Here is a 14,034-nt window from a genome sequence, read left to right as displayed (position 1 = left end):
AAAATCTAGATGAATTATAAACATAAGATACACAAAAGCACCACACATAGCTACTGTAGTGTGAGAACAGAAGAAAAGATACCTATAATGATTTGCAGCATTATCACGACTACTTACAATGCTATCTCCTCCTTCTCCTCGCAGGTAATCGAATGCATCACACAAGGACGTGTACTGGAAAGGCCACGACTTTGTCCCAAGGAGGTGTACGACATCATGCTGGGGTGTTGGCAGAGGGAACCACAGCAGAGGTTGAACATCAAAGACATCCAGAAAATTCTTTATGCCATGGGCAAAGCCACACCCGTCTACCTGGATATCCTGGGCTAGAGTTTGTTGGAATACGTTTGTCTGTCTGCGCCAATCCAAAAAAGAGGAACAACCTGGGAATAACCCGAAACGACATGTACCTTACTGCTTCACTGTCAGACACCTACAACCCGGGGATGGACTTAAGTGCCTGCTACTTCTTTCGATACACTGGATAACAGTCTTTAAAAAGCACTTTTACATTTTGTTTACCTGCATATAAAATGTACAGACCTGCGGGAAGAAAAGGAGGCGTACGCTATTTCGTTCTTTTCATTTTGGTAAGAAGAGCCTACTTTTCGATTCTAAGGAAATCCCACCTAAAATATGGAAAACGAAGAAAGATGTGTTTCCTGACTGCTTGAGAAAACTCCCCCTGTGGTTACTTGGTTTTCATTTTATAAAAAAAATATATTTTTATTTATTTTATTTCTCTGAGTGTGGACGTCTGCCATGTTTTTCGCTAAGGTTTTGGATATGACCGCTCGCCGTTGCCACTTCAGATATTTGGCAAGGACTAGTTCGTGGAAAAGCCTTACTGCGTTCGGATGGGACGGATCTTCTCTTTGACTCTACTGGAAGTATCCAACAGGGCTTTTAAATACAATGAGGAGCTTTTCGGTGAACGGATTAACTTGAAGGAGCAAAGGAACCACCAATCAATACAAAGGAGTTTATTTAAAAAAATAAGAATGTATATAATGTAAATTTCTGTGTCACAAGCGAGAGTATGTTAAATTATTTCATTTCCTGATTAGATGATTTTAGTTCCTTGGCGTGCTGTTTATGGTGAGTAAATTCTATAAATATTTTGATAATATTTCAATGTTTCATTTTCCATGTCCATAGAATGTATGTCCACATTTTAATATTTTTTTTATTTTTACCTCTTTTTTTGGGAATATGTGACAAAATGTGACCGAGAAGACTTGAGAATGAAATTTTCACAGAACAAACACAAACACCATGACAGTAAATATCATTGTCTCACTCCTTGTATTCCAGAGACCATTGGCTTTTGAAGTGACAGTTTTGGGAAAAGTAGATTCCCAAGCAAGAAATCCAGAAAACTCTCATTTCATTCATTAGTTTTCATCTCTTTTGTGAATTATGATTGTGCTTCTTTAAAAATCTATCATAATGTCGTTTTAACACACACTCTGAGCAGTAAATGTTTAGGCTAGCATGCGCAAACTCATAAATTGCCATTACATCCCGTTGGTACTCTGGTATTACAGTGTTTTCTAAAAAGTGACTATTCATATACAAAATTGCATCAGGTAAAACTGCTGTATTCTTTGCAACCGTCCCTTTGCTGTATCTACAAAATTATTGTATCCATTAATAGACTCTTTGAATTGAGTGTGTAACAAATGTCTGTGAAAGCTGCCAGGTGATATATATTCATCTCATATAAAAGTTTAACAATGGGAGACTTTGCAAACACAATGTGATAATGTCATTGTTTGCCAGAGATGGAGCATTATTGAGACCAAAGGGCTTACTCAGAACTTTCTTTATTCTGAATTGACAAACGGCAGGATTTTATTTGGAGCGTCTCTTTAAAACTGCTTTTGCTAGCTAATGTTTTTCATTCAAGGTGATGTATGGCTCAGTATTTATCTGATGATGAATCTGTAATCATTGCACATGCACTCCGCCAGTTTAAGTCAGCTACGGCGGCACAAATCTGCGCAAGTGATTTGTGAGCACAAAATCAGCAATATTTAATAAATTCGACCTGTATTTTGCTTAACCATTAGAAAGAAATGTTAAAGAAACAAACAAATTGTATTTTTATTGCAGTGCTAACTTTCCGCCAGAATCACCCAAAAAATGCAAACTGTCAAAAACTTTTCTCAACCGCTTATCTGAAACCGGAACTTAAATTACTGTTCTGTTGCAATCTCCCCATCACGATTTGACAGAACACATTTTTGCTTACCTATAATCTCATTCTTCACATCAGGAAAAGTTCCCGGTGTGGAGGAAGTGAGTCGAACATTCGTTGATCTTGTTTTGTTGTTTTTTCTGCTCCCCGCAGTGGCCGGATAATTCTCTCCACATCTGTGACAAGAGGGAAATTGTAAAAGTCTTTCCATAACACCGACAGCTATGTGTTTATGTGTGATAAGATGCTTCTCATTTTGATAGCCTATTCTTGTCGGCTGCGGGGCCCTGCTGTAGATATTCACTGACTTAACAATTTTGCCCATGTCGAGTGCACCAAGCTCTTTATGCAAAAAAGCAACAGAAGAGATTTATCCCGGCTGACCAAATGCCTGCCTTCCAAATCTTGACGTTTATGAAGTAAACAGGCCTGCCCTCTCCAGTATCTACATTCAGGACGAGCCCCCAAATCAGACAATAACATTTACAAGAGACACAGTGCTTCTGCAAAACTCTTGTTTATGTGGCATACCAGATTTTACCCATCAGTCTTACTGCACAGTTGAGCGTTCATGGTAAATTAGGTTCTAATTGGTAGGAAACAGACAAAATGTCACTCTTGGCAAAGTCGACAGTTCCCAGATTTGCTATGCTGAATGCATTGTGGTATATATTTAAATATGAATAATATGGCAGCATAAACAGTTGCCTATTATATTTGAATACTGGCTTAGTGAAATATGATAAAGAAGCTCCCTAAAGCAGTAGCATGCTCCATGTCCAATATCTAGTACTATTACATTAATTTAATACTAATGCATTACAACATTACATTCATGCATCCATTTTATAGTTAGCCAGCCATTTCGTTCTGTAATTTTTCACTAAACAAAATCGTTTTATCCTTATGTACCCCTGCCCCATGTGCTTGTAGCTTGTATCTTTAACAATTCGAATCATCTACTTGCTTCCTAAAAAAGACTAGAGGTTGTGACTTACTGTTGTGAATCGGTTGAGCTGGTGGCTCCAGAAGATTGTTTGAGTCATTGACTGTATAACTGTGACTAACAGGGTTGAAAGAGTCAAACATTTTCTCTGCGATTGTTGTTCAATGACCCGTGAAAGGTGGATTATACAAACGCAGAGAGGAGGGGCAGTGGGAGCCTGCATCTATATCACCCGAAGCCGTCGGAGAACCGAGGCGAACTGAATTAGTAAATTCTGTAAATGAAGTAATGCGGGCCGCAGCTGGTTCAGAGAGGGGCATCGGAGGAAGCGGTCTGACAGCAGGTTGATGGTGCGACAGCCACAGGGGTTGCCGCGACTCTAATGACTTCACCTCGCAGAAATAGGTGGAAATTACCAATGAAATGAGTTTTTGACCTGGGCTTTTAGATATCCCTTAAATATGATGGCCAGTCTTGCGGTAATCCCCCCGAGGCAGTGAAAAGTGTGGTTGTGTGTGAGAGAAGAGAGAAGGGTGGGAAAGATGAATCAGTGAAGGTCAAACACTAACAGAGGGAACGAAAGAGCCACAGCGCTGTCTGTTGGCAGGCTAACAAAGTTGAGTTAAGAATTCAGAGCTGTGAGAGAGGCAGAATCCCTCTCTCTCTCTTTTCTCCCACCCGATGCCATGGCAGTGAACAGGCGCAGGGCGATTGATGAGAGGTTTAAGACCTTAATCATGAGAAGAAGGAGCGAGGCAGGAAGCTGGAACATTATGGCTGGAATGAGCTCTCTTTCAACACTTCATAACCCAGCAGAAGGGCTGAAATACCTCGCCACTGTCACGCTTCGCTGCTGATCTCAGATCAGCCTTCTCCTCATCCATTTATCCTACCTTCTGCGGGCCCGGTTTACCAAGCATTTAGCACATTCAAGACTGCCTTACTGGGGCAAAACGAGGAAGAAAAAGTATAATTGGCCAAGCTCAGGCAAAAGCGCTAAATCGAATGCGTAAATACCCAAATTTGCAGACTGAATGTTCTAACACGTCACATTCAAACCTTTTTCTGAATTACAGCCTTTGATATATTTTTTCTGCGAGGCAAAACTAATCCAGGCGTACCACCTTTAGAAACCAGTAACAACCCCATCAAATTAGCCAGGCGGTTTAAAAAACTCATTTAGCACCTCAACACTTGATTCGGCCAACTGGAGCATTAATCTTGGCGAGATGCAGTCACGCTACATATCTTACTGATTGAATCTCTTTACCCAAATTGTAGCAGCTGCAGATCTTGAGCCTTCACCGTTTCACGCTTGAAAACATACCTGCAGGATAAAACTCTTCATTGCCTTCAAAACATTTAATTAAAGATCCGTATCGGATTTGAAACCCCTCTCTTAAATTACAAATGAGACTACCAGAACAAGTCCTTATCTATCTCTGGTGCGTTGCAGATTAAGTACTCTTAATGTACTCTGGAAAAAAGCATTTGAAACCCACAGTTGCTCGTGCATCATTCCGCTGATAATATGAATGATGACGCATGACGATTTGTACATTTGAAGCAGTGATATGGCTCTAATACCAAGCGAAATCCCTTAGAATGGACAAGCTGTGATTTTAGCCCTTGACTCAGCTCACACTGCAGTTGCTGCTGCTCTGGGCACATGGACAAGCATGTGAATCTTGTTACTTCAAAGTGCTTCAGAGATCCATAGTTCATGCCGGCAGATCTCCAGAGCAAAACTCGCTATCAAGGACAACGTTTAACTCGTGGAAACCTGGCTGAATGCAACTGCGGTTTTCTTTAACAGGGAAGTAAAAAATAACTGCAGCATTGGGACTTCAAATGGAGATGTCACCCGAGAGCAATCTTCTGCATCATCAGCAGACTTTGACATCTAGATTAACCTTGCTCCTGTGAGTATGCTGACCGGCACTCATTCGGATGCAAGAAGCATTTTGGATCTTCTCCAGAGTTTTCTGTGTGAACGGTAGATGTAACTCTCTTCACCTTTCCCAAGCTCACCAGCAGCTTAGAGATACACCAAAGGTTGTGACGTGTGGACACGTGAAGGCTTTAGTCTCTATTTGTCTGCAGTCCTTTCCACAAAAGTGTTTTTCATTTCCTAATAGAGACTAAAGTCCATTGTTCCGCTAAAGAATACATGTCAATCTTAACAAAAGGGGAGTTTTGTTCGCAGCTCCTGCTCAATCTCTTAAACGTATTATTCGACCTTGTTCCTCTTTGCTTAGACTCTGAGAAAGTTGTTTTACCGGGATGATTACTACAAGGCAGTTCTCTTTTCAAGTCAAAAGTTATTTTGACCCGTAATTGTTTCTTTCACTTGTGCCAGATAATAACCGGAACCCTGTTGGTCTAAGCTCAATATCTAAACGTTTGGATTATTAATCCTCAGCCCTTGGGTCGGCCAATTTTGTGAAATAAACTGCCAGCTGCCAACTCAATATGGAGCCAATAAGTCACTTTATTTCGAAGTTGGAGCCAAGCTGCCAAGTTTGTTGCAACATATTGTGTTTTAAAGAAGTTTGAATGAACCTTAGGTGGTTTACCTGTGTTTATAGCTGACAAAGACCACTTTAATAATCTTGATAGCTAGTCAACACCACTATGCCTACACCACTAACCCACTCTAGGCTTCTTAAGCTACTTTCAGAAGGGCTGTAATTTTAAAGGCGTAACTCCCACAAATCTTAACAATGATCAGAAGTTTTCGGAATGAAATGGCCATGAGACTCAGGGATGGCTCTCTTGCTGAAGGACCAACTGCAGAGAAACAGCTTTAAATGTCCTCATTAGCGCCACAGCTAACAGCAGAAAACCCCTGCAGGGTTAAGAGGGTGATAGCAGTAACCTGCCCGTAGAATAACCTAACTAAATATAGCATCTTGAGAAGGAAACGCCACACTAAATTCTGACTCACTCAACGCAGTCTACAATTCCCTTCAAAGTGACATTTTGGATCACAGCAAACACACACAAGACCACCGCTACACATGACACCACAGGTTTAAACCAGACTCTTGCAAACTATCATCTCACTGCAGCATATGAAGATTACTGACTGAGTCACTGTTAAAGTGTGTCATCTGACCTTTCAGTTTCGATAAAATCTCAAACTATTACAGACCGATGATGGAGCTGACATTACACTTCATGATGCATTTAGCCTATTTACCATACAATTATGACATTTAGCATTCAGATTTTTGATGCATCCCTTTCTCAAGTCACAAAGCCAGTAGTGAGGAAGAAATGGTGAAGCCGGCTTTGTGTCATCTTTTATGCTTGTGCGCACAATGCAAATGTAATAATTTGCAACCAGATAAATACATGTTGATACTTACTGTACATTCACACCGCCACCAGCGAGAGCATCAAAAACGCTCTGGCTGCCCTGCCAACGATGCTATAGAAAAAGAGTAGTGGACGCTCGAATGCATTCTCTGGAATCATCTCACGTGGACATTTCCGCCTTCCAGTTGGTTGCCGCCGAACCACGTCATAGCTCATTACCATAAAGTTAAGCTCATTTCTACTGTCCTCGACGCTTACACTGTGCAAGACGTGCTGCTGCTTTTAACTTTTACGCCCTCTGCAGTGGTGGTGTGAACGTGCTACATATAGGCCATTGTTTGTTGAGGGTGTTTGTTGACAGTAAGAGAAAAAAAGTTCAGGAATAATTAATTGGCCTTAGATCGTGGTAAAAGCGATGTATACATGTGTTTTGGAAGCAGTATTACTTTAAGCAACTTTACAGTCATCTACCATTCTATTTAATGCAGAGATGTTTTAGGCATAGTTTACAAGTAAGGATCGATTACATGAACTGACTTTTTTATGTTGAAGAGAGCTGATACAAGGAGTGCGCCATTATTAAGTATCTGATTTTATAACGTGTTAATAAGATTAGATTTGCAAGTATTGTTTGAACTGGCTTGCTAGTTTAGCTTGTCATTCTTTTAAAAGACAGATATGCTGTAAGAATGCAGCATGAAGTTAAAACAACTTAGTTTTGCAATTCAATTCAACCTACTATTTTAAGTTTTGGCTTGTGAAAAGTTGACATAACTTATAAAGTCGAGTTTAAATTGTTTGACTTATTTTTTTTAAGTTAAAGTAAAATGCTGTGTATTTTTACATTGTAGGTATAGTCTAGTTAGCCTTGTTAATCCTGATTTATACTTCTATTGCGTAGCCTGACGTGCACCTCTCAAAAAATGTACTGTACACGTGTCAATTCTACATAGGATGCAAGCGATGTGATTGGTCTGCTAGAACGCTCCCTGATGTCAAAACAATCTGTGTCGCATTAAAAGTCAAATCATTGCAGATGCTTCTCCAACAATGTAGGCTGCATCCCAAATGGCGGAATTCATGTGACTAGCTAGGGTGACCATACGTGCCATTTTCCCGGCACACCTCCAGGACAGGATTTCGGGTGCATCTTCCGGAAGTCGTATTTGTCGACCACATCATCATAGAGGTTTATTATTTCAGGTTCTATTGAAGAAAAGCAACCGTTACATTTCAATGTAAGAATTAAACTACAATGGTTGTATATGTTTTTAAATGAAATGTGAGAACCTTGATGAAGTATGCGGTCGACAATACGACTTCTGGAATACGGATCCTGGGAAAATGGCACGAATGGTCACCTTATGACTAGCGGTCTTGTGGACTCAAAGTGGCAATGGGGCAAAGTATCCGTTTAAGTCCACAAGACTGTAGGGTGTCCCATTTGTCATTTTAGGTTAGAAAAGAGTGCTCATGGGCGCCCTTGATGCAGTGTTACGTAACAAAAATGTGGACTTGTAGGAAGACTGGCGTGTTTAGGGTTCCATTTTGGACAGGGCTGTACCGTACCCAACAAGCTGCTGCTTCTTCGGCTTTTGCCTTGATACTGTAGGTTACACCAGTAACATGCCCGTGGACACTGTCTACTAGCGGTCTGCATGTGTAATTCCACGTCGACACGAACAATGACACAAAAGTATAAATGAAAACTGTACATTCTTCACCTTGACTCAGCCAGTGGCATTGGTTTCAGTATTAACTCTTTCCCCGCCATTGCCAACTTGTCAATTAAGAGAAAATGCTTCCCTGTCAGTTACGAGTTTTTCCGGCAATACATATTTCCGCCATTATCCATGAGGTGGCACTTTTACCCACTTATAAAACCTGGAAGTATTTCCTTAGGGCAAACAGTTCAAACTCTGTGTATGTTTTGATAATCACTCTGAATCTGATCTCTACTAAAAGTCCACAAAAACGCAATTATCTCAGCTTTTTGCTTAAAATTTGGTATATTTGAAGAAATCTAACCATATTTGATTGTGATAAAAAGAGAACAAATAAAGGTAGGATAATTTTTTTTTTTTTTTTTTTTTTGAAAGCAGAGGGTTATTTCATTTGATATATTGTATGTATATATATTAAAAAAAAGAACATTTTCTGGAATGCATTAAACTTTTGTGAAAATCATAAAAAATGCTAGCGCTGGCTGGCAACTTTTTTTAAAAAAGCGCTGTCGGGGAAAGAATTAAAATCATTTGTTTTTCCATCCCTCACATGGACACAGAAGATGTTTTTTTTTCAAATCCATCACAATATGGAAAGATAAACAAACAACTGTACAATCTTTGATGTTGTAACTTGGATCAGTTCTTAAAATTGATTTTCCAAAACGAAAACTGATGATTAAATATTGACAGTGTTCTTTCTTTCTTTTATGAACTCCATTAGAAACTCATTGCAGGGAATTTTCTTTTTGTATCAAAACCATTCAAATCCCTCTATTATTAATACTGTAAATCTTGTAATGAAAGCCATAAATACAGTAGTTTGATATTTGAAGCCATATGAAGAATGAAAGTAGAAAAAATGTTTCAGGTGTATGTACACATACATTCTGTTCTGTTCTGTCCACCTACACTGAGCTAAATCCAATTGAAAGTAGAAAAATCCACAATGGGAACAGACATTTCAGTCCTTGTTTTAACAGCTAAACACGGCTATATTAAAGTCTGCAGGCAGCAGGGATTGCACAGACAGTCTCTCATCTAAAAATCATGCCTTTCCATGTATTGTTTTGTCCATCTTTTCATCTCTCAAACATCCTGGCCCTCCAGGTAGTAGACGCAGTAGACATCTTATTGTCAGGTTGGCCGGGCTCTAGCGGAGAGCCGGGTCAGGGATCTGGAATCCAGGGAGAGGCGATGGAATGGTAATCACAAATGTAATAGTACCCTGTGTTTGTATTAACCTGTCACAGTGCGGGTGGATTATGGCGGAAGAGAAATATATTACGACAGGGCTGTATTGTTACAAAACAGCCTTGAAGCCGTTTTTCAAACGGACGCTTTCTTCAACAGCTTGTTGGTATTGATGTGAAACAGGTGGTACAGTATATACAAAGCTTAGGCGAGTCATTAGCAATATTTGAACGTGTCATTATAATTGTAATATTCATCTTTCAACTAATTTCTAATATATTTCTCTTCCCGTGAATTGTGTGTGAGACAAATCTGTTGCAATATTAAACCATGGGAGACATGTAAGCTACACATCTGTATGCATCTATTTACAAAAGCGGTGTTTGAGGACAGCAGCCGGGCGAGTTGAGGATCAAACGTCTTAATATTTATGTGTGTGACGAGTGCTGATATTTTGTGTTTTCATGCCATCGCTCTGTGTACGGTTTAACTTTGTGACACCCTTCTGGCAACAACAGTAATGTATTTTCCATCTGAGAAGTGTGCCGACTCGACGATTTCTCTTGACTATTTCTCTTATCGTGTCCGAACCCTCGTTGGAATGATGATGGACGAGGTGTGGGAAAAAAATTCACGGTTCCTCTGTTTGTATCTCATCGTTAATCCACCTGTGTTCTGTTTACTTCTCCATCTATAAACTAAAACAGCTGTAACTAACTATGTATCCTACGATGATTTATGTAGACTTATTCTATAAATAAACTGAAAAAATACACCTGCCTTTGTGTTTGATTTTATATATATATGCGTGTGTATTCTACAAATTCTACAAATTAAAAAAATTATAAACTATGTGAAGTTGAAAATTGTATTTATAATATATTAATAATATATACAAGAAAGAAGTAACTATATTGCCCCAATGTAATGCAACTTATGTAATGAACAGTTGTTTACAATTTTATAGTACACATTTCTTGTTGTAATTGATTATTTGTGATGTTTTAAAGGGGAAATATAAAAATCTTATTTTTTTCTATGTTTAAGTGCTACAATTAGGTCCTCATTGCTTTTGTAAACCTAGAAAATGTGAAAAAGATTAACCCAGTAACTTAGTTTTGGTAAAGCATTCTCTGCAAGCATGTGAAAAACTCAACCCAGTCTCACGGCAAGTCGTGTTATAGTAACGAAAATTTTGATTAATTTATTCGTGTTTGCTGACACGAATTTCCGCCGTTTTTCGTGTCTCTGGAGACGAATGTCTTTTTCGTCTCTCCCAGCTCAAATTTCTATCAATGGCTGTTCGTGTCTGTGGCACGACTTTCTTTATCGTGTCATTTTATATTTTAGTTTTTTCATCGTTTTCTTTTTTTTGACCATTGTCGCTTGGGGTTTGGGTTAGAATCACTTTCTGCGACTTCCTAACCCAAACCCCAACTCCAGGTGAGAATAGTTTTGAAAGCGGACGAAAAACATGTTCACTGCAAAAAAATATTTTCAAGAAAATAATTCTTAGTACTTTGTCTTGTTTTCAGTAAAAATATCTAAAAATTCTTAAATTCTTTTCTTGATGAGGAAAACGACCCAAGAAAATAAGTCTAGTTTTTAAACCAAAAATATCAAATTGAAGTGATTTTGTGCATAAAACAAGCACACAAAAAATCTGCCAATCGGGTAAGCAAAAAAATCTTGAACATTTTTCTTAAACACTAAATTCAAGAAAAAAATGTATGCACAAAATCACTTAAATTTGACATTTTTGGTCTAAAAACTAGACTTATTTTCTTGGGTTGTTTTGCTCATCAAGAAAAAGCATCTTAATTTAAGAATCTTTAGATATTTTTACTGAAAACAAGACAAAAATACTAAGATTTGTTTTTTTTTTATTCATTTTTTGAAGTGTAGAAACCAATGCATAACATTACATCCTAACGCAAACCCCGAATCTAACCCTAACCACAAGCGACAATGATTTAAAAATAGGAAAGAACGATGAGAAAAAAAAAATGACACGATAAAGAAAGTCGTAGCACAGACACAAACAGCTATTGCTAGAAATTTAGTGCTGGGAAGGACGAAAAATTTAATCAAAATTTTCTCCAGAGACACGAAAAACAGCAGAAATTCGTGTCAGCAAACACAAATAAATTAATCAAACTTTTCGTTACTATAACACGACTTGCTGTGAGACTGTATTGGAAAAAATAGGTAATTGAAATTTGGCTCCCCTTATGATGTCAGAAGGGGATAATATTGCCCCTTAACCTGCACAATCCAACCACGGCACTGTCATTTAGTGCAGAGATTAACTCATTTGCATTTTAAAGTAAAACACTTAAAAAAAATGATGCCTTAATTTTTTTTGTTAAATCAGATTTACAAGTCATGTCAACAGAGATGAGTTGTCACAACTTATAAAATATAGTTGAGAAAAGTCAACTCAAGTCTTTAGTTATAACAACTCATCTCTTGTCAAGATAAATAATAGTAAGTTAAAATGACTTGTAAATCCGAGTTAATTTAACAAAAATTTTAAGACAGCAAAGAATTTTTTACAATGCACATACAAAAAACGGCACGTTTTTGCTCACACCAACAAAGTGGCAATTTTAACATGCTATAATAAATTATCTGTATGGTATTTTGATCTAAACCTTCACATACGTACGCTGGGGACACCAAAGATTTATTTGACATCTTAAAAAAGATATCTTTAATACAATATAGCCTAATCTCATGGAAATTTTCATGTTAATTTTCATTAGTACAATACAAATCGTTTTAAAACTTCAGATTTTGAGTTTAAATCAATAATGAAGCCTCCTCTTTATGGAGCCCAACATCACTGGGACAAACCTATGAATTAGATTCATACAGTATGTATGAATACAAATTAGTCATCTCATACAATATGTTGAATAATATCATTCTTGACACTCCACAGTACCTGAACTCCACCGCAAAGTCATCTGAACAGACAGGGCACCTTTTATAGATCCCTAACCCCTTTCGGCTGGTTTGCCATCTGACCTTGAGTGAAATAACTTTCTCCCTGTTCCCACATCCGGGCTGGAGGACATGATATAAGTACTGCTGCCATCCCAGCAATATATTACCTGCACCCAAATCACTCTGTATCCACGACAGCCTGTCTCCCAGGAGAAGGCAGTTAGCACCTCCATAGTCAACTGCAGTCTGGTGATAACCTCCTTAGTTGTGACCTTACCAGACAGAGTAGCAGTGTAAAACACGTCTCTCTTTAACTTCACACAGTGGTGCATTAGGTCTTGTTTGGTGCATTATTATATTTCTAAATAGAAAAGGCCAACATTTTGTGTTCATTAAATGCTTTAGATGCACAGTTAAAAAATTATAGAAGGTGCTAAACGTACCTCTTTTTGGTATTATGAACTCTTTAGGTATAAAGGTGTACTTTATACAGCCCCATTGACAGCTATGGTACATATTTTGACCATTTTTCTGACCGTACGGTTTTCTGAGGTCACCACAGAAGTAATCTTATTGCAAGACACACAATGCACAAAAAACTACCGTCATTCTTAAAACCAAAAATTGCTATACAATAAAAAATTCAAGATGATATGGTACCTGTCAAGTCTTGATCGGTTCTTTGTTAATGGATTCGCCTTTCCTGTCTGTATTCATGCGACTCTAAGAGGTCTGCTGTGACTGATAGCTGTAAATCTCTGTCCAAGGGTCTCATGTCATCATTCTGATCCGGTCTAAAATGAGAGATGGCGGCCTAATAGATCATTAATTTACATGCAGGCTCTGACTTTAATGAAGACAATGTGAGATGAGGAAAGAACATGACGGGTCTCTCATGCTATTGAAGAGGAGATGAAGTCAACCTGCCAGTCTAATCTGCAATGACCCGTTCTTCACTTTCGCCTTTTCAATTTAGCCCGTGGTGGTAGAGATATTTTACAGGGCGTCCTCGGAGATCTGTGCTTATTGTATATTAGGTGTGCATGTAAGCAATAAGTAGGTCAAGGTAAAAACTGCAGCTTTCTGCTGAGCAGGGAGTACCAGAATAATTGCGCTCATGAATATTACATTTCCACAGAGATTGACACACAAAAAATTAATAAATAAACACAAAATGCAAATGATCATTTGCTGTCTTTCATGCATTACGTTACAGGTCATGTTACTTTAATTAACAATTTAAAATGTATTTAATATTGACTCATGTCAACGATGGAAAATCAAACTTTGATGCTTCAAATTTCATTAATAGATTATGAGACTTTAGCCTGGATTTCACAGACAGGGTCACATTTAACTATATCAAAATGCACACACAAAAAAAGTGTGATAAGACCCTGCCGCAATACATTACATTAACGTTAATGTGTGTCATTTCTGCATGACATGCAGAACAGAATTGTACAAAGAATGACACATCTTATTTAAAGGAATAGTTTACCGAAAATTGAAAACTTCCCATAATTGACTTACCTTAATGCCATCCTAGGTCTCTATGACTTCCTTTCTTCAGCCGGATTATCTTGAGTAGTCATTATGTATCGTGACGAAACACTTGCATTTTCCATACTATATAGTATGGATATGGATAGTATGAATAAATTTGGACATAAAGTTAGTCACTAACTGGAATGATGTTA

The 14,034-nt window shown here is 38.1% G+C and overlaps 1 protein-coding gene across 1 annotated transcript in view; it reads left to right on the top strand.

Moving 5' to 3' along the window:
- ntrk3a (neurotrophic tyrosine kinase, receptor, type 3a) overlaps positions 1-10,160 on the top strand; it is a 280,863-nt gene extending 270,703 nt beyond the window's left edge. Inside the window, exon 18 of the mRNA XM_073868566.1 lies at positions 145-10,160. Within this exon, the coding sequence (XP_073724667.1) occupies positions 145-330 (186 nt within the window). The 3' untranslated portion in view covers positions 331-10,160. The remainder of the gene's footprint in view (positions 1-144) is intronic.
- Positions 10,161-14,034: the final 3,874 nt, after the last annotated feature.

Source organism: Misgurnus anguillicaudatus, chromosome 6 (assembly GCF_027580225.2).
Source record: "Misgurnus anguillicaudatus chromosome 6, ASM2758022v2, whole genome shotgun sequence".
Taxonomy (NCBI): domain Eukaryota; kingdom Metazoa; phylum Chordata; class Actinopteri; order Cypriniformes; family Cobitidae; genus Misgurnus; species Misgurnus anguillicaudatus.
Note: the sequence above shows the minus strand (reverse complement) of the source record. Positions and strands in the feature narration are given on the sequence as shown.